At 47.4% G+C, this 25,653-nt stretch overlaps 1 protein-coding gene across 2 annotated transcripts; it reads left to right on the top strand.

Moving 5' to 3' along the window:
* The first annotated feature begins 1,308 nt into the window (after positions 1–1,308).
* On the top strand, positions 1,309–24,978 carry TENT5C (terminal nucleotidyltransferase 5C). Of its 2 annotated transcripts, none has more exons than XM_043877373.1 (2): positions 1,309–1,465; positions 19,397–24,978. In XM_043877373.1, the coding sequence occupies exon 2, from the start codon at positions 19,423–19,425 to the stop codon at positions 20,596–20,598; it is 1,176 nt and encodes a 391-aa protein (XP_043733308.1). In that variant the 5' UTR covers positions 1,309–1,465; positions 19,397–19,422; the 3' UTR covers positions 20,599–24,978. The 2 variants fall into 2 exon arrangements, with proteins under 2 accessions (XP_043733308.1, XP_043733309.1); XM_043877374.1 differs by lacking the exon at positions 1,309–1,465 and adding an exon at positions 2,242–2,371.
* Positions 24,979–25,653: the final 675 nt, after the last annotated feature.

Here is a 25,653-nt window from a genome sequence, read left to right as displayed (position 1 = left end):
TAAAAGAAAAAAAGAATTAGACCATCCATCTTGATTTCATGTACAATAATAGTCACTGTGGCTTTCCCTACAAGCATTCATACTGATATTCTATTTCCTTAGTGTTCCAGAGGACCTTCCTCTCCCCAGGGAAGGCATATATTTGAGAGCTCTATCCTGGTAGACAGTGAGAACCACACTTGTATCAGACAGGGACAGAAGGGGCAAGGCAGAGAAATACTGCGTGTAGGAAGTAATCTTTTCCCCACAACCTAGCAGGTTAGTACAAGCTCCAAAAATGTTTATTGATAAATAACAAGTTATTTATCAGTTATTTATTGATAAGTAATATTTACCAAACACTTTACATCAGGCACTGCACTGCTAGTTTTCCATTTTCTTATTTAATACTTATATAACCCTACAAAGCTGTTTCATTTTTAGTTCCACCATACAGGTGAAGAAACGGAGATTTATGGAGGGTTGGTTAAGTTACTTGCCCAGGGCCTCACAGATAGTTAGGTGGTGAATGGAGATTCCAATTCAAGTTAATCTGAATTTAGAACCTGGACGCGGAAACCACTTGCTATCGAGTGACTGGACGGCGTCCAAGCCCCGCCTGCATGTTGTATAACATACACGGCTGAGCCCTGTGACATTCCGAGTTGGGCTGTCGCTGTCACGGTTGCCAGGCTTGGCGATGGATTCCTCCAGGCCCTCAGTCCCTCTAACTGCACACAGGTGGTAACTGCGCCAGAGAACCAACTGTGCCGGTCCTTTCCCCAACGACCTCCAGGCAATTTGCGTGGGGATTCAGGAAGGCTCGCCCTGCTCAGCAGTCAGAAGTTTTTCCCGACTTCAAAACACACGTCGGACGTAGGCTTGGGGGTTTCACTCCCCACTCCTAGAGACCTAAAGCGAAAATCCACAGAGAAGCTAAAGAAAAACAGTCCTGCGAGGGAGCGGAATAGAGATGGGAAAAACTTGGGTGAGAAGTTATGATAGGAATGGGGGAAAAGAGGGTAGCGGAAAGTAGAAAGAAAGGAGTCCCATTAACACCAAAGTTATGGGGTTGTCGACCCAGCCCCTGTCTATTGCGCCTGCGCAGTGCTACCTTCTTGGGCACCCCGGCCCCTTCCCGCCGCCGAAGATTTACTCGTCTCTCAGCAACCATTCACTCGAGGAGCCAATCAGAGGGCACCTTTTGCCCTGCCCTTGCCGTCAGCGCCCAGGCGGAAGGATCCTGTGGGCGCCGGCTCCGCCCCGCCCCGCCCCGCCCCTCGCTCCCCCGGGAGGGCAGGCTAAGGGGCGGGGGTGGGGGCGGTGGCGGAGGGCGGGGGCGTGGTTAGGCCGTATAAGAACGGAGGGGGCGGCGGCAAGACGGCTCACTCAGTGCCGCTGCCCGGGGGCTGTAGTGACCGCGCCGCTCCTGCTGGGGGGCTGCCCAAGCCAAGGACCTGCCTCAGTGGTCTCCGCCGCCGCCCAGGTGAGTCCATGGCCCCCTCCTCTAAAGGTGCGAGGATGCGCAGTCCCGGAGAGCCGCGCGCTCTGCCTTCGGGGGGGTCTACCCTGGCCCAGCAGAGCTCTAGTCTTCGCCGAGCCTGGTGGGGGCGCGGGGGCCGGAGGGGGTGGGTACGGACAGGTGTCGGGCCCCTGCTCTCCCTTTGCCTCCAGCTCCCGCGACGTCACCCCCGCCCCCTAGACGGACCAACCCCGTGGGCCAGGCGAGACGCTCCGAGAGGGAGCTGCAACTTTCCAGAGACTTCGGCTGGGGCTGGCAAACTTCAGCGAGTTCCTGCTGCGCGCGTCCCGCAGACTGCGCAGTGGCCGGGCGCGGGCCGGACGGCCGAAGAGTGTGTGATGGGGGCCTTCGGCTCCTTCCCCGGGTCCGACGGCTCCCGCGCCACCCCTGCCTCCCTTGCGGTCTTTCGGGCTCGCCCCGGCGCTCCCGCGGGCGTGCATACCTCGGCCAGCCGGCCAAGAGCGAATTCAAATGCGGCGGTTTCGGAAGGCGCAGTTAGGGACGCAGCGGTCCGTGACTGTATCTGGCCTGGGAACCCGAGACGGGTTTTGGAGGAGAGGGCGGAGATCCCTAAGTTTTCCTGGGTTTTCACTAGACTGGGAACACCGAGAGCCGCAAAGCGATCCAAGCGAGTGACTGGTGCGCTGCTCCTCTCTCGGAAACTCGTCGGGAATACTGCGTCGGTGATCTGGTTCCTCCCCTTGTAGGAGTGAAACTTGCTTAGCCTGTCTACTGAAAGCCACGGCCGTCAGCGGACTCGGCTAGCGGAGCCGCGGGCGGCTTAGAGGCGCGGTGCCCGGGAGGTGTCGCAGTCCAGATCGCGGAGGTGGGAGGGAGTCGGACGAGGGGGACGAACCTGAAGAGAAACAGGTTGGTAACTGCACACCTAAACGCAGAACGCTTGTCGGAGAAAACAGAACGGAGCTACCTCGAAGGAAAGGGATGATTTCCGGGGAAATGCCTGGCGAGTTTCTCTGGAGAGTGCGAGATGACCCGAGCTCACTAGAACCGACTGTTAGGAATGGACCCCGCGGGAGGGATCCGCTCGGTCGCCTTGCCCGCCTGCCCCTTCTTTCTTTCTTTATTTTTCTTTTTGGTCCGAAGGGAGGCTTCTGAAGGGCTGACTAAATCTTTGTCTTAGGTAGGGACCAGCTGCCATTTAAATGTCCATTTGTTTGTAATGTAGTTATAACGTGCACACCGTGGAGTGTTACAGGGCACTTATTACAGGAAGCTTTATAAAGACTGTGTAATCATTTGTATTGTGACAGTTGGTATTCAGGAGATTTGGTAGGGAGGTTGGGAACCTGAAGCTCCCCAGGAAGTAAAGTGAAGATTATTAAATCCTCCTGAAGTAGGTTCCTGGCCTGGCCCAGCTGCCTGCAGCGGGTGGTGATGGTGGGGGTGGGATGTGAGTGGCCATTGTTGGCTACACTAACCTTTCAACGTGAGTGACTTGGCAGGGAAGCCAGCCGGGAAGGGAGCCAAAGCCGTCAGGGGGGTAGGAGTGCTTACCAGGAATTGTGCCTTCTTAAATCCGCAGAGGTGTTACGGGGGGACTGAGTCCCGAACTGGAGACCCTGAGACTCTGCTATCCAAGGGGGTGGGGTGTGCACTGGAAAACGCTGACTTTCTCCCTTTCAGGGAAGCTCGGAGGTGGGGCAGCAGGAGTTCTGCCCTTTGACATTCTTGTTTGTGAAGATAGAAAATTTAGTATCTCTGGAGTCAAGCTTTTACTTGAGATAACTAAAAACTTGTATCTTAAGGTATACCCACACCTTTAGAGTCCACTTATTCTCAATAAGGAGTTTTTGGAAAGCAGATTTGGGTATATTGTATATAATTGTTCAGGTAGCTGGGGATAACTTTAACATCAAAGTAAAAAAAGAAAACAACACTTTTTTTTCTGCCTCTAAATTATTACCCCAAACAACAGTCCCAAATTTCATAAGTTACTGTGTGTTCAGGGAATAAGTAGCAGCACCCTTTTAGTTTCTTCCAGGATACCTACCTTGTATCCAGAGATTAAGCTGGGGCAATTGAAGGAAAGGATTGGCTGGTACTTGGCCTGTTTGTCAGAATGGCCATGATTTAGTCAAGCACCCGGGCTCTGCCTACTTAGCATCCTCAGCTCTCCTGAGAGTGCAAGTAGCCACCGAATCACATCCTGAGTTGCAGCCGCTGGCCGGCCCCACCCCCACCCCCAGCAGTGCCCCACTGAGCCTGCGCGTGGCCCTGTTCAAGGCCAGACCAGCTTGTACACATTGAGCACTGCCCATCAGAACAGAGAAGTCCTCACATTTAGGAGAGTCTGAGGAACTGCCCGGCATTAAAGATAACTTCCTGTGGACTGGAGCGTCCTTGTTCTCCCAGTGCCAGAAACTTGGCACATTCGATGCAAAATTAGAAAATGACACGATTTTTTCAGCTGCTCGATTATGTCGTACCCTTGTCTGCATTTTCATCTTTGATGTGTCGTGTCAGTCCCTGAAGAATGACAAACCAAGAACAGTGAACGGATGTGGTAAACCCTTTCAGTGTTACCAAGAAAACATCTTGTAGATACCCAGGACTAGTTTCATGAGTTAAGTTAAACCTGTGATGTTGTGTTTGGGTTTCGCAGTCTGTCCCAGACCCTGAGCTGCATCTTGTTGTTAAGGGATGGGGGCGGGGCTTAAGGGGAAGCCACGGCAGAGTCTGGTGTTTCTTGGGATAAAACATTACTCCAGTTAGATAAGGTCCATTGCTTTTGTGTGTGGTCACTTAGGTAAACGAGGCAATATAGAAAAATGCTTTCTGCCATCTTAGTATTTTGACTGTAACATGTTAAATAAATTGGCATAAGCAGTATTGTGATGAAGCCAACACCTCTGTGTTTCAAGAAATGTTTATGTGTTTAAAGCCATTTGGGTACAGCAGAGTGCGGATCTGTGATGCTTCTGGAGCTTCTGGTCTCGAACTTTTTTATCCTTTTACTACATGTGTTAATGAGGAAGCTTAATTTTGAGATTTTAATTGTTTAGAGGAATTCTAAATGGGAATGGCATCTTTGTATAGCCCAACTGTGTAAGAAAGCCTTATGAATTGTTTAGAATTCATAGATTTTGTGCAGCTGGGCCCTGTAGCCTGTTCTAGAACTGTTTGCAGAACCTCTTGGAACAATAGGAGAAAACAAATGTGAAGAAATAATTGCTGACGTTAAGCAACTCTCCATGTAGGATGTTTTTTAGTCTCGGAGCCTTTGGGAGTCTTGGTCACCCAACTGTGTAAAGTGTTTATTTCTTGGATAACAGTGACCGAGTTCGTAAGTGGTTAAGTGCTTCCGAGGCAGGCGTTTGTGCCAGGTGCCAAGGAGGCCAAGGGAATGGTATGTGAAAAGGCCCATGGAAATGCTCTGGATGCAAATGGAGCTGGGTCAGCCTCAGAATGTCCCCGGGGCACTCGGATTTTGCCGATTTATTGCAGCCACTGGCACGTGAGCCCCAGGGGCAGGAGTCTGTGCTCATTGCCGAATGCTGGATGTGGGGCCTGTGTGCCTGTTAACTAGATCTACTGCCATTCCTCCAGAGAGGGAAGCACCTTTCAGGGGATGGTGTCCTGGTGGGCCAAGGTGCTGGAACACATTTTTGGATCGAAAGCTGCAGGCCCAAAATGCTGGGTGGCTTCGGGGCCTCTTTAAAAACAGAGGCCTCCAGGGAGTAGGTTTGGAGCCCATGGGCAGTGACGACTAATTGGCCGACAGCTGGAAGTCCTCAGGCCAAGCTCCAGAACCCACTCCCTTCAAGCTCTTTCCCTCTGCGCATCCACCCAGCACAGCCTCACAACGCTCACTCAGCCTTTCTCTCTCCATGTTCACTCGGCTGCTCGATCTGCTGAGTCTTTCTCTTTTTGAACTTTTTGTTTCCCGCTGCCATTGCTGACCTGGTTTCAGTCTGCAGACAGCTGCTTCATGAGAGCGGCAGCCCAGCGCCTCTCCCTCCCTCCGGCCAGCTCTCCACCCGCCAGCCACCTCCAGCGCCTTCACAAGCTCGTAGGCACTACCCATCCCTCTAGAAGACTGGCTGCTTCTGGGACCTGTACCTTTCCCACCTTCCATTGGTTCCTGACCTCCCTTCCTAACTGTCCTCCCTTACCTCATGGAACACACATTCAAATATTTGAACAAGCTAATGCTCCTCCTCCTTTCCCATATTCCGTTTTGACCTAGTTCTGGACCCTTCTCAGAAACTTATGTTCTTACCCCACTGGGGGATGCCCGTATCCCACCCCCTCCTCATCAGTACTTCTTTACAGTTCTACCTTGTACCTTATTTTGTTTCTTTTATTTTTTTTTAAACCTGATGTTAACATTGGATGAGCACAGAAAATTCCATATCTGTCTCTATATTCACTCCCTGTTAACGCATTTTGAGAAGAAAATTATCAATGAACCTTGAACTAACTGTTCCCACCATCTCGTATTGGCATCGTAAGCATTTCTCGCCCTGCGTAGCCCTTACTAGAATGTGAGGAGGGGTGATCCTCCACCTTGCCTGGAATGCTACCCCATTCCCCCAGACATACCCTGTTTATCCCTGACCCATGCTTGTGATGGTTGAGGTTGTCAGGACCACCTCAGTCAACTGACTCTGTGTGGGCTTGGCCAACCCTGGGAAGAGTGCTGATCCAGACACAGAGATGAACTGGGCACTGCCTTGGCACCTGCTCTGTGTCCAGGTGCTGGCCCGAGGGTGTTGGATGAGGCATGGGCACTTCTGCTGTCTCCCTTGCCCAGCCCCTTTGCTGTCTTCATCCTTCTCCACTCCCCCCACCCCTCCCCCACCTCTGAAGCTGCCTTAGTTATAAGGACACCTGGGTTCTGGCCCTGGAAGCACCACTATTTCTTCAAATTCGACCTCTTTAGTTTCTTCATTGTAAGAAGGACAACAGAGATATGAATCACGATTACATTCCTAATAGTCACATTACAATAAACAGGTGAAAAAAAATTTATTTAACCCATCATGTCAAACATTATCTTTTCAATGTGTCATCAATATAAAAATATTAAGGGTTATTTTACTTTTCCAAACCCTTGTATGGAGTGCTTAAAATCCAGTGTATATTTTATGTAGACAGCACATCTCAGTTTGGACTTGCCCCATTTCAGGTGCCCAACAGCTTGTGGTGCATTATCAGGTGGCACAGATCCAGGCCATCTGCAAAAAATGTTTAATTCTCAAATCCTGATTCTCTGTGCATGGGAGTCAAGAGTTAATAACAGGAGGTTTTAGAGAAGGAGTGTGAGCTAGAATCTAAGCTCTGTGAGGGCAGAGATCTTGGTCTCTGCTTCCTCATGGATCGTAAGCTCCTAGAGCAGTACTCGGAATGCTGTAGGCACTCTGATATCCAAAAGAACGAAAGGAAGCTCAGTCATTGTGGCCTATTGACTGGTAATCATTCACTGTGTGTGTCAGACCTGACACTGAAATACAGGGTGTTTGAGTCCTAGTCCTGCGTGCATTCTCTTGTTTTTCTATAGTTTTATAGAGAATAATCATAATGTTACAGAATTTCAAAGAACTGCAGGTAAAATCTTCTGAGACTGGCCAGGGAGCAGGAGTCCAAAATTTAATTAGTCAACAATTAAAACTTGAAAATGGGAGAAGAAATAGCTGTTATGTAAAAGGTGTCTACAAGATGCCTGATAACAGCAACACATGATGCTGTTTGATGCTACTTGGTAAATGCTAATTTGATGACAAGCATCCCAGTGAGCCATATGCATGATTGGGCTTCACACAGTGGGGGACACCACAGACAAGGGGGTGGTTTGGCCATTGGTGCAGAAACAGACATCGCTCCATGGTCTCATTCCTTTACTTCAATCCCATCCCTTCACTCCCTTCCCACCTCCCCACCCTCCTACCTAATAAATTTCTGTTCTTAGCAGTATTTATGATGATACCAGAGGGACCACTGAGCCTGGTGATCTTCACTCTGGCCGCCACCATGCTCAGTACCTGGAGGTCAGGTACCTGCTATGTGAAAGTTAACTCTGCAGGGAAGGATCTGTGCAAAACTAAAACTGGCATGGAACTGTGTATGTAATTAGCATCCTCATGGAAATGAAGGCAGCTCCTGCTAGGTATCAGTGAAGGGGGTTGTATATGTTCAGAGTAGGAGAAGTGCTGTGCTGCATTTGAGCAACTGAGAGTTGATTGTCCCTTTGCTGATAAGGCCCAAGTATGCTGCTTGTGATGAGATGGGGCTTTTAGCTGACTGAGTTGTCCTTTTAGACAACTGACAACTGTTCAGAGCTCTGAACCAGAAAGTTAGATGGTAAAGTAGCTTGTGGACATAACCCTTGATCAAACCTGGAAGCTCTCAGCCCTTAAACCCTATGGATTGTACGTAAACTTGTTCATCTTTACTGTAAGGTCTCCTTGGAATCATCCTATTTTCTCAGCCTAGTCAATGTCTAAAACTGTGGGACCGGCTCTGAGGATCTCTTTAAATGAGTTCAGACCGGTAACATCTCTGCTTCAGAAAGAGGCATTTGGTAGGAGGGAGGGAGGTACCCAGTAGGAACACGGATTATTTCCAGTTGTGTATGTAGCACTTAATCATGCTGACACCTTGGAAACATCAAGGCTTCTATGCCCCTCTCCCTTCCAAAGATATCTGTGTTCTGATCTTGTTAATATTTGCATTTGCCACGATTCAGGGTATTCATTTAAGCACTTGAACTTCTGTGGTGTTCCTGTTATAACATCTGGGCCAGTGTTTTGATTCTGTCTCATGCTGTTTTGCTGCCACAGCATGACTTCTTCCAGCGTTATCTCTCCAGCCACACTTGCTTAAGCGTCCTATTTTGAAAGACAGGAGCAAGCTTTCTGTTTGGAGTCATCGTAGGGTGGGTGTCTGTGGGTGGGGCCCAGGCATTGATAGCCAGGAAAAACTATATGTTGGCATCAGTGGGGAGGGGCTGCTCGTAGATTCCTCTCTCGGGGAAAACCTGGGCAGAGCGAGGGGGCATTAGCCTCTGTGCCTGCTTCCACTTCCACCTGGGAGACTCTGCCTTTGGCTCAGGCAGCATCGCAGTCGCTGTGGGAACTGAACCAAATTTTTTGACTCTAGTAAACATCAGAGCTCAATGACCAGGAGGAGGCTGATAACTCTGAGAAAATAGATTGAGGCTTCTGGCTGAGTGTGCCGGAGCTGGGTGAGAAAAGACCACCTGCTGAGTTGTTGTATCACTGACCCGAGAACTGGGCATGGCTTTGAGGCAAGGGGCACTTTTTTCTTCTGACAGAGGTGGAGTGTGTCTGCGGGTGGTTGAATGAGCAGCTGTAAACATTATTGTTGTTGTTCAGTTGCTCAGTTGTGTCCAACTCTTTGCAACCCCATGGACTGCAGCACGCCAGGCTTCCCTGTCCTTCACCATCTTCCGGAGTTTGCTCAAACTCATGTCCATTGAGTCAGTGATGCCATCCAACCATCTCATCCTCTGTCGTCCCCTTCTCCTCCTGCCCTCATTCTTTCCCAGCCTCAGGGTCCTTTCCAATGAGTCGGCTCTTCACATCAGGTGGCCAAAGTATTGGAGCTTCAGCTTCAACATCGTGACTTCAGCTGTAAACATAACTTCTTGGAAAAAGTCAACAAGGAATGTATTTTCTTATCCTTTTAATAAACAGGGCATTATTGTATCTGGTTCTGTTGCTCTGGGCGGTTGATTAATGTAAACTCTTACTCCGTGTACATAAACCACAGGTGTGCGTCTTGGTTATCTGTGACTTTGTAGTGTGTTTTGGGCTGGTGGGAGAGCTTCTAGAATGTGGCTGCCTTGCAGGTGGTGGGCTCACCCGGGGCCCTGCCAAGGGGCTGGCAGACAGATGGCTTCCTCAGGCTGCCCCCTGGTCCTAGATAACTTCGGCCTTCACCACCCTAGGAATTCAAGGAGTGAAGGAGGATTTCACTGCAGAAGACTGAATCCCTGTTGACCCTGGTTTTTCTGCTTTCTGCCCACTTATCTGCTGCAGCATATATCAAGTCCATGGTCATTCCAAGCGCCTGACTCTCTCTCGAGGATAAAAGGTTGTCAGGGGTCAGACTGCATGCTGGTGGGAAAAGAGGCAGGTGTCCAGCCTTAGGTCCAACGTGCAGGCGTTTGTCAGTCTGTTCCAGGCTGCTTCTGTTTTCAGGTGTGTTTCAGCTCTCCTTCCTGCGTCAGCCCTTGGGGTTCTGGTCACTTCTTGCCAATTTGTCTACCTCTTCTCCGCAGCTCCAGTGGGGCTATCTGTTCTCGGATCCCATCAAATTGCCCTCTTGTCTGCAGGGAGTATCCTGTTCTGTTGCTTCGTCAGCAGATTCACAGTCCTGATCTTCCAGCCACCAGAGCAACTCCCAAAGGCTGCTCCTTTATTCTGTGAGCGGGGCATGCACCTTAGTTGCAGATCCAGACCTGGATCAGCTCATTCCTAAAAACTCCTTCTTGTGCTATTACTGTTTCCTCTTAATGCTCAGCAAGCTGACTGCCCCAGCTCCTTCCATTCCTGGCTTCCCTCTCGCTTCCTGACTTGCTTTCTCTGAACTCACCACCACTCCTGACCTGGCCAGCATTCTGGAGCTTCCGCAGAAGGGAGGATCCCAGGCCTTCACCTCTCAGCCATTGTTGCTTTATGACATGCATTCGCATGACTATGTAGCATGTCTGTACTTAGTTACGTTCAATTCTGGTGGTTCCCACCAGGCTGGGTACACCCTCACATCCGTGATGCTTTTGAGGGCGAGAGTTCTGTGCTGACAGTTGTTAGATACTCTGGTTCTAAAGGCCTTGCTTGGGCAGTTGCCATCTGGTGTTACTCCACCGAGGGGGCCTTAGCACTTCTGGCCAACTTCTTTGCCACCATCTTATAACAAAGCTTCATACCTTTCTTCTCTCTTTTCTTCTTATTGCCATCTTCTTCCTACAACTTCCTGAGCAACCAGCTTACCTTCAAAGCTGTGCTCCCACCCCAGCATGCACACCAAAGCTACCTGCCTCTCAGGAAGCCGCCTAAGGCCCATTTCTGTCTCCTGAGTGGTGTGTCCTTGGACAGTTAACGTGTAGTCTCTCTGTTCCCTAGCTTCCCCACCTTTAAAAGTAAGGAAATAGTATCTCCCTTGCAGGATTGTTTTAGGAATCAAGCAGGTTGATCCCCATGAACTTCCAGCACTATTTTGCTGCCTGTTTGTTGTCGTTCAGTCGCTCAGTTGTGTCCGACTGTTTGTGACCCCATGGGCTGCAGCTTGCCAGGCTTCCCTGTCCTTCACTGTCTCTCGGTGTTTGTTTGAACTCATGTCCACTGAGTAGATGATGCCATCTGTTTGGGACATTGTCAGATATTTGGTTTAGTGGCTCATAGGTCACCTGGCCAAAGCTCTAGTCCCATTTGGTGTCCCCTACCTGCAGCCCTGTCTATAGGAAGAGCCCCTGGAAGGCTCTGCACCTATCAGTACTGGCCAGAGCATCTGAGCACATGGTGAAGTTAACCCAGTGAGGAAAGGATGTGGTTGAGAAATAGTTAAATGTTTCTGTTATGAAACAGTTGATGTGCAGGCACCGCGCCCCCCCCCCCCCCCCCCCCCCGCCGAGAGCTAGGATTTCCTGCACCCTGGCAAGGGCTTAGGTTCACTGGTGTCTCTCTGAGGGGCACCTCTAAGCCACCGAATCCTGACTTACATCTTTTGCTTAGCTGGAGTCTGCAGTCAAGCTGGCAGTGAAGGCTGGTTGACTGAAGCTTTGCTGTCTTTAGTGTATATGGTGGGGATGAGGGGTGATGGGAAGACAAGGTGTCATGGTTACATAGTTAGCAGAAGGCAGCTTTCTCCCTTATTTGGATAAGACCAATAACATTTCTGTTTCAGGAAAGATCACTTTGGTAGCAGCAAGAACTGGTCATCCCAGTGTACATGTGGGTTTGTAGCATGAGCTTACTATCCTCTCCCCATCTGCCACTCACTACTGGCAGAATTCGACCTGGGTGGAATTTGCCACCAGTTCTGAGAGTCAGAACATTAGCTCCAGAGTTGAGGACCTGGGGTCAATTCACTTAATCTTTCCTGATCGTTATTCTTTGTGTGGGCTACCCTGGTGGCTCAGACGGTAAAGAATCTGCCTGCCTGCAATGCAGGAGACTGGGGTTGGATCCCTGTGGCAGGAAGATCCCCTGGAAGAGGAAATGGCAACCCACTCCTGTATTTTTGCCTGGAGAATTCCATGGACAGAGGAGCCTGGTGGGCTACAGTCCGTGGGGTCCATGCAAAGAGTCAGACATGACTGAACGACTTTCACTTTCATGTAGTGTGCTTGTAAGGATTAATGGGATTGGACATGGAGTGGCTTGTACTAAGTACTCTTCTGTCTGCTTGCCCGCACACCTCTACACCATTATTTTATAGGAAAAAAGAAATAGGCCCAGAGCTGTGGTTTCCATTCACTCAGCTAGATGAGGGAAGGGGTGGGATGGGATGTTATGATGGGTGTTGCCATCTACTTTCACTTCTGTTTAAATTATCTAGGCTTTTATAAGCAAGGAAGTAGTTTCTTTTTGCTTAAAGTGCCCTCAGTTGTACACGGAGGAGAGTTCATGTGGAACATGGGTGCCCCCAGGGCCAGGAACCAGGGTGATGAGGGTCTTTGTCCCATATACACACACCTCCCTGGGACCCTGACACGAGGCTTGGTCCACTATCCACAGCCAGGTCTCTGACCCTGAGCTGGAAAGGGTCACTAGGAAGATCCAGACCATTGAGGTAACACCCGGTTAGCAGTATGAGGGCATGTTGTCATCAAAGGAATGCTGAACTGGGTTGAGTTCCTTTGTGTTCTTAAGCCCACAGCAGGGTCAGGGGCAGAGGTGCCGCTTAGCTCTCTGCGGGCTGGATGGAGTGGCTGCCACAGCTAAGAGCACCCTGTTTCACACTGCAGTTTTTCCACAGAACCTTCTGGGACTTCCATGACAAATGTCGGGACCTAGACGTAAATATATACCATTCTTTAACTTCACAGATGTACCTCTCCACACGTGCTGAGGACTCTGGGTACTTCTACCTCTAATGCCAGGCACACAGAGGAATCAATGCTGATTTGACACTAGCCCTCGACCATGAGGCTTGAAAGTATTACGAGTGCTCTTAGCATTTGTCTCCAACCTGTCCACCTGCCTGTCCTTTTGCTCGCCTGACGTCCCTTCATGCTTTCATAGTCTGTCACTCTGGTTTCTGGGGTCTAGATAAACTAGGGAGCAAGACTGAAAGTGAAAGTGAAGTTACTCAGTCGTGTCCGACTCTTGGCGACCCCGTGGACTGTAGCCCACCAGGCTCCTCCGTCCGTTGGACTCTCCAGGCAAGAATACTAGAGTGGGTTGCCATTTCCTTCTCCAGGGGATCTTCCTGACCCAGGGATTGAACCCAGGTTTCCCGCATTGCAGGCAAACGCTTTACCCTCTGAACCACCAGGACTGGAAATGGCATTTTTTTTTTTTCTTTTCAATGAAGGCTCAGACTGGTTTTCAGATCCAGCTGCCTTGAGTGTGCTAGGCAGTGGGAAACAAAGATAAGTTAGACATCCTCTTGTCCTCAGGGAGCTTGGTGTCATCTTTGGGCTTTAGTTCATCTTTTCCTCTTACCTTGTGCTGCCATCTCTGCAAAGCTGTTTTCCACTCGTGTGTATTTTATCCTGCTGCTGCAGCCAGATGCTAAAAGAAAAGGGAATTTAAGGGTACCTAAGATAGTTCATCATGAGCCAAACTTTTTAGAAGATTAAGTAGCTTAAATTGAGCAGGCAACTCTTCATCCTCATTGTGCCTAAAAAGGTGCCTAAATTTTCAAATCAATGAGAAATAGTGGTTCCCACCTTTCCTAATTTCTATTGAGCAAATTCAATGAATATGCTTCTCAGACAGTAAAAGGGCAGTAAAAGGACAGTAAAGACAGTGAAAAGAGAGTAAAAAGCACTTTCATTTGAATTTACCAGGCTTCAAATTATTTTGTGTTCTGTTTACTATTTTGTTAATTCTGCTAATTAGAATTTGCCTTTAACCAGGGCCTTTCATGAGTTGAGACTGTTTCAAGTAATTCTCTTATATGGGGATTATATCAGTGTTGATCTCTAGTAGTTAAAAACTACTGTTACACAAAGTTCTGGTGTGTAATCTAAGCACTGAGGCCTACGACTTAGATTTATTCTAGTCATACCACATTTGTCTAAGTAACTTGTAAATGTACTTTGGTACTTGAAATTGTTTGGCTGGATGAGGGAAAACAAAGGATTTATGTCTAATGGGCATCGTTAACTTATTTGGGACACTTCTCATAAGCTAAACCACAAATACAAACACAACCTAAATTTGAACTTTCAATAGCTTCAAGAGCTCCTCCAGATCTAAGTCATGATAAATTGAGAGAATTAAAAACTATACCATGGGGACTTTCCTAGCGTTCCAGTAGTTAAGACTCTACTTCCGCTGCAAGGGGCATGGGTTCAATTCTTGGTGGGGGAACTAAGATCCTGCATAACAAGCGGCATGGTCAAATAAATAAATAAAAGCTTTTTTAAAAATGATGTATGTATCAACAAACAGAGAAAACCTCAGGCTTCATGACTGAATCTAAAGAGTAACTAAATGGACAAATGTGTATAGACCAATTCAAAGTTAGCCAAAAAAGAAAAAACAACTATACCATGGACTTAGCATATGTCCCACGCTGTGCTTTTATATAGACTGTTTTTTTTTTTTTCTGAGAATTAACTCCACTATTCATATATGTATCAGAAGTTGTTGACATGGAAGATGCCAACCATAGGCACCTTGGGTTCCTGAAAAAGTGTTTATTGCATTTATTAAGGTTCTTGCAACTGCAACCAATAATCAGCAACACCATGAGGACAGCTGTTGTTGTTCAGTTGCTCAGTTGTGTCCAACTCTTTGTGACCCCATGGACTGCAGCACGCCAGGCTTCCCTGTCCTTCACTCTCTCCTGGAGTTTGCTCAAATTCATGTCCGCTGAGTCGGTGATGCTATCTAATGATCTCATCCTCTGTCGCCCTCTTCTCCTCTTGCTCTCAATCTTTCCCAACATCCAGGTCTTTTCCAATGAGTTGGCTCTTTGCACCAGGTGGCCAGAGTGTTGGAGCTTCAGTTTCAGCATCTGTCCTTCCAATGAACATTTAAGGTTGATTTCCTTTAAGATTGACTGGTTTGATCTCCTTGTAGTCCAAAAGATTCTCAAGAGTCTTCTCCAGCCCCACAGTTTGAAAGCATCAATTCTTTAGCACTCAGCCTTCTTTATGGTCCAACTCTCACATATAGCTATAGACATACAGCTCTCTCACTATAGCTATGTGTATAGACATAGCTATAGTACATCTGAAATGGGAAACAGTAATTCTTGTGAAACTACAGAAAACATTTTTGTATGCTAAATAGAATGACACTAGATGAGATGGCTTACCCATTGAAAGTCGTTTTTTTTTTTTAAATAATATACCCACAGTGGACGTCATCTTTTAGACAACACATAAGTAGAAAATTGCATAAAAGCCCTTCCAGATCAGAACTGTCCCTCCCCCTCATCCTGCCCCTCTAGAGATCAGTTTTTAGGCTGAAAGTGGGGGAAGCTTCTAAGTGCATTTGATGTTGATAAATGGGTATGGGGATGGTGGGATGGGCTGCAAAGAAAGGAATTAAAGAGCGTAAACACGGTAGCAGATTAGAAGTTTCATAGGGGAGAGATTCTGGAACATGGCTCATAAGATTTTAACTTTTTTCAATTAATATATATGTAAGTTCCAAATTCAAAAGAAATAAAACAAGTTTCCTTTGTACCCTAGCCTGGAAGTGGTATTTGATGTAAGCTGAGCTTATGTATCCTTTCAGGGATTTTTGGTTGTATAAGCATAGACTTGTGCCTTTACACACACAGTTTCAGACTTGCTTTTTTATTAATCTTGATAAGCATTTCATATTCATACAGATAGAGCTACCACCATTCTTAGGGACAACTGCATGCATTTGTATCCTGTTGTATAGACGCATCAAGTAATTTAACCTTTTTTACTGATGACTATTTGTAGCTTTATAAAGAATACTTCAGTGAATATCCTTGTGCATACTTGCAAGTGTACTCATAGAATAAAATCCAGGGTAGACTTCCCAGAAGTAGAATTGCTATGCCAAAGAATAGGTCCACTTAAAATTGAGAGTCCCACATTGTTCTTCAGAGGGAACCCCTGGGCAGTGTACCGAAAGTGTCTGCTTATTGGTCTTTGCTAGTCTGATAGATAAAACTGGTACATGAAGTCTGAGTTTGCCCGCCCCTTAAGGTAAGGTTGAATATGTTACAGGTGTCTGAGCCACTGTTACATCCTCTGCCCTTTCTTTTATCTTAGGGTTCTAGTATTTCTGATGCATGAGAGCTGCTTATTCATTAAGGAAGTGAGTACTTTGTCTAATATTATGAGTATTTTCCTACTTTTGTCCTCTCACTTCTTTATAGTGTTTTCACCATATAGATACTTTAATTTTTATATAGGCAAATGCATCACTTTTTGTGACTGCTGTGTGATGTAGAAAGGAATACCTATTCTGTGTAAATTTGCATAAATTTCATGTTTTTTCTATTACTCTTAGGGCTTCATCTTTTTACACTAGAAGATGAAGTCTTTGATTCATCTTTTAGATCTTAGATTGACATAAGCAAAGAGCCATCTTATTTTTTAAATCTCAATAACTACCCAGATGTCCCAATTTTCCCTTTTCTATTTTGAATGCCTTTTTTAATTATTTCCTTTTGATTTTTAAAAATTCTGTTTTATAAATTTGTCCATCTTTTTGTGTCAGTACTATGCTGTTTCAATTTTTGTGGCTTCATAATATCTCCTACCATGCTAGTAGACCTCATTCCATTTTTTCATAACTTTTTTGACTGTTCCTCCCCCTCCTCCCATTAGAACCTTACAAATTTTCAGTCTAAAATAGATTCTAACTTTGAATCTATGACAAGTTCAGAGATTTAAAAATATATGAAAATTTTCATGCATATGTACTCCCCCACCTTCCCACTGCCCCCTCTGCCACCCCCTGCCACCCCCAAGAACAAGTGATAGCTTTCCTCATATTCTCCCAGGTCTAAGATGTCCTAGTTCTAATGTTAAGAGTCACTGTTCTAGAGGTGGGAGCAGTCCTGACTTTAACTCTAGATGACTTTTCTTTTTTTTTAAAAAAACAAGTCCTTAAAAGTGAGGACTAAATGATTCCTACAGCTATTCACCTCTATAGCATTATTGAGTTTCTTCCTGGAGATTTTCTTAAAATTAATTGTTCCTCCTTTTCCAAGTACTGATTGAATCACAGTTCCTGTGTTGCTGTGACTTCTCATGCCCATATCAGAAACATGAGCCTTGGAAACCCAGTAAGATCAGATACACAGTGTAAAGCAAGTTGTATTTTTATAGGTAAGTCAGCACACCTGGCAGAAATCTATGTCACAAAATCATAATTTAGCAGGGTGTCAAAGCAGAGTTGGAGCCATACTTTTCTATAATCATTTGGACTTAATTGTGTGGTGTCCTGCAGAGTTGGCACAAGTGTACTTCATGCTCTGCCCGTCATCATTAAAGGGACCATAAAGAACCAAGTGTATATAAGAGCACATTAAAGAGAGATCTCTACTGTTCCACATTTGACTTGAAGCCAAAGGCCAGCCACAGTAAACATCAAGTATTTCATCACAAATTTCAGTTGGTATCCTTAACTTAGAAGTGCTTTGATAGGATAATCTAGATAGCCTAGGGCTTTCTAACGCTGTCCAAACAGGTTTGCAGGGAAAGTTTCATCTTCCCCTTGGCAAGTTTGCTTCAGCAACAAGCAGAAGGGCACCCATCCCCCATCCGTCTTCCTGGAGCCAGCTTTGATCACATGGTCATCCACCTTCCCATTGCCAACCAGCAAATTCAGTCCCCTAACCTCCCTGCTAAAGGGAGCCTGTGATCTGACTTGAGGAGAGAGGCGCATGATGGCCAGATTGGACAACTCGCCAGGCTCCCGACTGCCTGCTGCCTTCTACCACAGCTGAGCACTCTTGTTGCCTTCCTGCTGGCTTGTATCCCTGCCCCATAAATGAGCTTTTCTGTGACCTTCCTGTTTGCCCCGGTCAACTGACACGTCTTTCTTCTGCCTTCATATTACATTTTCTTTCTCGTACTGAGATGTCATGTTGTCACTCTCCTTCTTGCTGGCCGGCTCCTGGAAAGCGGCTTGTCTTGGTGTGTGCCTTAGCGCCCCCAACACAGACCGACAGCCATCCCGTCAATCTGAGCTCTGTGGGTCAGGCACGGGCCCCTGGTACCACCAGCACAGGACCGAAAACCCAAGCTGGAAGCCCAGGCCTACGCATGCTGGGTGTGCTTGCAAAGGCGGCAGCTTCCAGTCAGCGAAGCTGCAGGTCCTTGGGATGGGTTTTGTGTGTCTCCAAGTCAGAAAAGTGAAGCGGGTGGCAAACCTCTCTGCTGCGAAGTCTGAGGACAGCACCTCAGTCTCTTCCATCCATCTAGCTAATGCGTGACCCATGTGGAGCCACAGTACCTGGACTTACTAATATATCTGTTTTTGTCACTCCACATCAGAATTTCCAGGGATCTGTTGTTTTGTTTTCTGAACAGTATAACGTAGTTGAAAGTTACTGGGGTAACTTTGTGGTTCTAGCAGTCGATGTTGGAGAGGCATGCTTTTCTCCTAGTGCGTATGTGCTCAGTCGTGTCCAACTCTGCAACCCCATGGACTGAAGCCTTCCAGGCTCTTCTGTCCATGCGATTTCCTAGGCAAGAATACTGGAGTGTGTTGCCATTTCTTTCTCCAGGGGATCTTCCCCACCCAGGGATCGAACCTGTGTCTCCTGTGGCTTCTGCATTGGCAGGTGGATGGATTCTTTACCACTGAGCCCCCTGGGAAACCTTTTTCTCCTAGTACTGAGTGCTAGCTTTGTTTCCCTTGGGTAGGTTGAAGGGATTCTTTTTCAAAATAGAGTTGAAAAATCACACTTCCCCGAGGAGTTTTTCCACATCCTGGGTGGGGCCTCCTTGCTGGGTCAGCAGTTCCAGTACTTAGCTGACCTATCCCTTTGTTCCTCAGGAATTTTGTCATTCAGACAATTCCTTGGCCCAACCCTGGATGACAGGAGTGTTTGTTACAGGGCTGATGGCTCCTGAAAGTGAAGAGGGTACCAGCATACTTAATTCTAGCAGGACTAAGCCTAGAGTTGAGAATCCATCTATTCACTGAAAGAAGAAACCTTCTTTTGTGGGTCCTGTGTTCTAAGCCTAGAGTTGAGAATCCATCTACTCATGGAAGGAAGAAATCTTCTTTTATGGGTGCTGTGTTCTGTGTTGGCATTGTGGCCTGGGTGTCAACCAGCTCAGGATGTAGTTAGGGAGCCAAAAACAGGAGAGGCGATTTCCATGGAAAACAAGGAAAATTAGCAAAACCTATAGACCCTCTGTTGAATAATGCTGTGTTTTGGTTACTTGGTTTAGTGAGTTTGTCTGCTTGCCCTCACACACAGATTCTACCCCCACCCTACCCTCATGAAGATAAAACGGGCAAAACAAACACACAGCATAGAAAACAAAATGCTCAAGTTGTCGGATTGGCACAGGGTAAGCTTATGTGTATTTTGACCTCACTCCACATGGGCACTGTTCTAGATGTGTTTAACTCATTTAATCCTCACCACAGCACCCAACAGTATGTACGCTTTACCACTTGGCAGTAAGGAAGATGTTCAGAGAGAAACCAACCTCATTTCTGAGTCCCCGGAGCTGCTTTGCCACAGAGAAGTGAACCCTAACTCTGTTTCTCCCCCCCTCCCTTTCAGTTTCCCTGGCAACAACATCCCCCAAGATGGCAGAGGAGAGCAGCAGTACCAGGGACTGCGTGTCCTTCAGCGTGCTCACCTGGGACCAGGTGAGCCGTCTGCATGAGGTCCTGACTGAGGTGGTACCCATCCACGGGCGAGGCAACTTCCCCACCTTGGAGATCACACTCAAGGACATCGTGCAGACTGTCCGTGGCCGGCTGGAGGAGGCAGGCATCAAAGTGCAGGATGTCCGGCTGAACGGCTCTGCGGCCGGCCATGTCCTGGTCAAAGACAACGGGTTGGGCTGCAAAGACCTGGACCTCATCTTTCACGTGGCTCTGCCCACAGAGGCCGAGTTTCAGCTGGTCAGGGATGTGGTGTTGTGTTCTCTCCTGAACTTCCTGCCGGAGGGCGTGAACAAGCTCAAGATCAGCCCCACGACCCTGAAGGAGGCCTACGTGCAGAAGCTGGTGAAGGTGTGCACGGACACGGACCGCTGGAGCCTCATCTCCCTCTCCAACAAGAACGGGCGCAACGTGGAGCTCAAGTTCGTCGACTCCATCCGGCGCCAGTTCGAGTTCAGCGTGGACTCGTTCCAGATCATCCTGGACTCCCTGCTTTTCTTCTACGACTGCTCCGGCCATCCCCTGTCCGAGCAGCTGCACCCCACGGTCATCGGGGAGAGCGTGTATGGGGACTTCGAGGAAGCCCTGGACCACCTGCAGAACAGACTCATCGCCACCAAGAACCCCGAGGAGATCCGGGGCGGGGGGCTGCTCAAGTACAGCAACCTGCTGGTGCGGGACTTCCGGCCCACCGACCAGGAGGAGATCAAGACCCTGGAGCGCTACATGTGCTCCCGCTTCTTCATCGACTTCCCCGACATCCTCGAGCAGCAGAGGAAGCTGGAGACCTACCTGCAGAACCACTTCGCCGAGGAGGAGAGGAGCAAGTACGACTACCTCATGACCCTGCGCAAGGTGGTCAACGAGAGCACCGTGTGCCTCATGGGCCACGAGCGCAGGCAGACCCTGAACCTCATCTCGCTGCTGGCCCTGCGCGTGCTGGCGGAGCAGAACATCATCCCCAACGCCACCACCGTCACCTGCTACTACCAGCCCGCTCCCTACGTCAGCGACTGCAACTTCAACAACTACTACGTGGCCCACCCCCCGCTCACCTACAGCCAGCCCTACCCCACCTGGCTGCCCTGTAACTAACCTTGAGACCCGAGGGTTTTCCGCAGCGGGGAATCCCCCTCCACCCCCGACCCCGGGTAGGGCAGGGCTCTCAGTTAGGGGAGCCTCCTTCTAGATGTAGGTGTTTGGCTTTTAAAGCGGAACTCAGCTCTGATTCGGCTTTTTTTTTTTCCTTTGTGTGCCCATTGGAATGGGTCTCCAGTGTATCATGAGCCAACTGTAAAAGGACCTGCTATTCCAGGGCCACTTTGGAAAAGGCTATAGGCAGTATGACCTCTCCACATCTTTCCAAGACAGACACTAACATGCCACATCCTGAACGTCTGAGCTCCGGGCAGTTGTTGAGATTGGGAAGCACGTGGGCAGGGCGGGAGGCGCCTCAATTGCTGGGCTCCTCACTGGAGCCTAGGGGAGGTGATCTCAGCCCTCCTCAAGGCGATGTCACTTGAAATTCTCAGCATTTAATGTGAAAGTTGTGCGGATGGTCTTATTTTCTTATATCTGTTTTAGTCAGGCAGAAAAAAATGATAAACATGAGGGTGCTCTTGTGGCTTAATATTTTGTTCAAGGGGCTAAACTGCTTATGTTTATTCTCTGTCAGCGGAGCTGAGGATTTGTCTCCTCGATAAACCAAAGCCGATAGCTGGAGAATTTATGATCTGGTGGGATATGGTTTATGGTTTAGATGCTATGCTATCTCGAGGAATTGTGAGGTATTGCTGAGAGAAAAAAAATGACCTTTTCTTGAAATGTAACTTGAAAAACAAAATAAAATGTGCAACTTAACGTTAAGTAGAATTGTGGTGGTGGTGGGGGGTGATTGTAAATAGGAAACGTGAATGTTCAATCTTTCTTTTCTTAAGTAAGGAATTCTTGTTGAATGACACCTCCCCCCGCTTATCAGCTCATCACTTTTGTTTTGCTCTTCCCAAGACGAAGGACGGTGCCGAGTCTAGCGTCATTGCAGTAACTGACACGAGGGGCTTCCCATGTTTTAATTGGAAACCCATTCTGGTCACATTCCAAGTATGACTGGCTGTTTTTTCTGGAGTACTTTGGCTGATTTTTGTTTTTGTTTTTTCTTTTCAAAGAATAGTGGTTTCCTTCTCCAGGCTTTTTGGACAGCAGGTGAATTGCAGGAATTTCAGTAGATCCAAGTGACCTGTGGAATGGGCCACGTGTGTGCGGACTGTGCTGCTCACACAAGCACCAGGTACTCAGAACCTGGTTTAGAATTGCTTTAGATTTGCACCTGCCATCCCTTTGCTGCGTGGGAGGTGGACGCTCCTTCCATCGGTTGGGCCTCGTGTGCGAGCAAGCCCCCAAGGCACCTCGAGAGGATTATTTCTGGTGTATTTGGGAAGAATTGAGAGAATGAAGAAGAATCTTCCTTACGCTGGTAGATTGACCATACTTGTTTATACTCGCACTTTAGAAGGAAAACAGTGTTATTCTCTAGTCTGAAGCAAGCTTAGTAAATGGGAGAATTCTAGGCTACTGTTGCTTTCCCAGTAGGTTTAGATAAGGGACTTTGTGTTTTGAAGCTTTTTGTGGGATCTCTTAGAAAGCATCACTTTAGGGTTATCAAGGGCAGAGAAACGCCATGTTACCAGCCAGCTTGGTTTCTTACGTGATTTAATCAAATCCATGCTCCTGATTTTGATGTTTTCCTGTGGCCATAAAAATCCCAAGCCCTGAGTGATTGTTTTCTCCTTGCTTGAAGCAATGAAGTTACCATAATGTTTAGTAGAAAAGGAGTGGTTTACCTTTTTCTAAAGATTATATTTTCAGGGTTTGTTGTTGTTGTTGTTCTTGTTGTTGTTCTGGAATGTGATGTCTTGGTCCTCTGGAAAGCAGATCAAGTGTGACTGAAACCCAGGGCTTAGTTGGTATCCCTGTTGTGGACAAGGTGAATAGAAGCCACTTCTTAGTGTAACCAGCTCCTGTTGCCTGTGAGCCGATAGTTACAGTCGAATCCGCTGGCTTTGAGTCAAGACTGGTTCTGCATGGAGGGGGCCCTGGGGTGCTTCAGTGTTAAAAAGGGCAATGAAGAGTGAACCCCAGCTTTAAAAACTATGTGATCATCCACGTCGTTAAAAGGCTGCCATTGTGGTCAGATGGCAACATGTTTGCACAAAGATAACAGATCTGTTTAACCAAAGCTTTGAAATATGATGAAGCCGCCAACATAAGCACTTGCTCACAGAAGTCAGTATTGCTTCCACTGGAAGGCTCATGGATCAGGGTAACCAGGGTCCAGATTGAAGATGGGGTCAGAACTGCATCAAGTAATTAAATTTCCAGTTTGTCCTTGGAGTTCTTTCTACTTACCTTTTTTCTTCCTGTCTGGTACTAGTCCTTTAAGGATGAAGGGAGGCACAGAAGTTGCTAGAAGTCTCAAGCCCCTGAGTTCTTTACCACCACTGCACGATTGCCCTTCACCTGAAGTTCTTAGTCAGCCCAGCCGTTTTGAAGTTTGAGAGCAGACCTGTGTTCTAGAACCACCAGGGTAAAAAAGTGCACTCACCGAAGCTGCACTTTTAAACACCTCCTGGGCTAGTGGCATCTCTACCTGCTCTAGGAGCCTCTGGCCTGCTTCGGAATAAACCAGGTAACCTTGAATTTCAGGTGTCTGGAAATTCTAGCTGGAACCTGCCTTTCGTGCTGCTCACACAAGCACCAGGTACTCAGAACCTGTCCTGAGTCCAGTGGTTCCTCTTCTTTGTGTGTTGAGTAATGTGAAACTTGGCAGGGGCCAAGGGCCCTAGAGTTCAAGTGCAAGTTCTAATATAAACACAGGCAGCCTCACTTTTGCTTCAGGGCTCGGAGCAGTTTTCTGATGCTTTTTGCAGGCATGCAGCTTGTTAGCCGAGCCTGCTTCTTGGAGTCAGGTTGAGCAGCCGCGGGATTACAGCAGTACCCTTCCCCCCTTGTGTTGGCGGAAGAGGACGCATCAAATTCCTGGCCTCGAGCTTCACCTCACCTTTAAATCTTCCCTTGGCAGTGGGATGCTGTTCCTCACTCCATAATTTCAGCTCTGAAACCAAACTACATCACCGACACCTTCAGATCAGGGTTCCTGCTGACTGCATGTGGGAGGTGGCATGGCTCACAGCTGGGGGGACCTGGCAGGTTGGGAGATGTGGGTAGGAAAGATGCTAGGTTCCTAATATGTGGTAACAGATGTGGTTTGGCATTCAAGGTTTGTTTTTGTTTTTTTTCCCCAGTTTGACTTTTTTTTTACTCCGTGGGGATTAGAGTCACAGGAGAGCTGTGTGTGAACCTGTGTTTTGTGGTGATGCATTAGTAATCAAATTGCTAAAACCCCAGATCTTCTTGTCCTTCACCCTCTGCTAGCACCAGTCCATTACCTTCACAGTAGATTACAACTAGTACTGCTTTGTGAACTTTGGGAAGTGGTGCCACTCAAAAGCGACCTCCTAACTTTAGGAACACCTGGTTTTCCATTAACCTTCTGGTCCCGGTGCCTTGTTTTAGGATGGAACTGGATTCTGAGCTCAAACTTCCTCTTCCAGAGAACAAATGAAAGTTTTGCAGTTGTGAGCAGAGACCCTGATGCTCCCCAGGGAAGTTGCTTCCTGGGTATCTGACTGGGGCTCCACACTGAGGAAGAACCCTTGGGGTGGACTCTGTGAGGTGAAAGAGCTTCCAGTTGCCAAGGTTGGATTTGAATTTTTCATCTGGCAGAGACCAGAATGTCACAGCTGACTTTGGAACATACTCTGGTTTGGCCAGTTCCATTCAGAGCACCGGTGGAGGGGTGTGTAGCAGGGGATATATTTAAAAAGATCAGGCAACCTTTCAGGATTATTTGTGGAGACTTACAAGGTGAGGATCAGGAAAGAAAATGCTTTTTTTTGTGAGGTCAAGTTCTAAATCTTGTTTACCTATCACTTAAAAAATAGTTTTAAGTGGAAGCAAAAGAAAATGCTTAAGAGTTTTGCCTGGGCTAGTGGGAGTTGGTGCAAATCGTCAAGGGTGTTTGCATAGGAAGGTGAGAAAACCATCCACTAAAGAGGAAGTCGTTAAATAATATGGATCTCTGGGCGTTTTAAAACTCAAGCCATCTGGTCTTTTTTTTTTTTTAGCGAATTAAAAGAAAAATTGCTGCTTTAGGAAAATTAAGTCTTTATCCATTGATTTCCAAATTACTATAGATGAAAGGATACAAATTAGACTAAATTGAAAGCTTTTTGTTATTCTATTCTTGCATAGCCTTTCCAATATTAATCTCTTAGGTTGTGTGAGGTTTCCTCTTTGGTGTAATGGCCACTGACCTTCTCATGGGATGCAGGTGAAATCACTTGTCAACGCAAAATGTGTTAGAACTTGATGAAATAAAGCTTTGAGTTTGAGAAATAAAGATTTATTTAAAAAGACCGTGTCGGCTCTGCTCATTTCTTTGTGTCTCCTGGATGGTGAACTTATTTTAGGTTTCAGGTGAGTGTTTATCAACATGATCAGCCTTGTCTGAAAGATGATGCTTTCTCTAGGGAAAGGGATGTGTGGTTACATTTAGGGGCTGTAGTTCCTTCAATATTTGGATTTACACTGAGCTTTGTTGTTGACCACAGCATCTCTATTAACGGCTACATTAGATGGTGAAATCCACCTTCAATGGCACCATGTTTGATTCAGTGCTAAAGGCTCGGTTCTCTGGAGTTTGACTTTGGCCCCAGACCTGTTTCAGTAGGAACCAAATCAGCTTCATCTGTACTAGATGCCAGTGCTATCATGGTTTCTTCACACTTGAAAATAAGTATAGAGGTGATGAAGTGATAACATGAGTGGTTGTCTTTGTGTAAAATCCTTCATCCCCTTCTCTTCAACCTGCCTCTTGCTGCTCCTTCTTAAACCTTCCAGTCTGAGGATGGGAACTCTTCCCAGATCACTGCTTTGGCGTGTTTATCTAATGACCCCTTCCCGGAAGCCCCGACTCCCAGCTGCACCGTCCCTGTTGCCTCCTCACCCTGCCCTTCATCCTGGCGCTGTCAACACCGAGTCAGTGGTCTTTAGCCTCAGGTAGACTGCCTCCATTCTCGCTACCAACGCACC

The sequence above is a fragment of the Cervus elaphus genome, chromosome 20 (genome assembly GCF_910594005.1).
Source record: "Cervus elaphus chromosome 20, mCerEla1.1, whole genome shotgun sequence".
NCBI lineage: Eukaryota > Metazoa > Chordata > Mammalia > Artiodactyla > Cervidae > Cervus > Cervus elaphus.
Note: the sequence above shows the minus strand (reverse complement) of the source record. Positions and strands in the feature narration are given on the sequence as shown.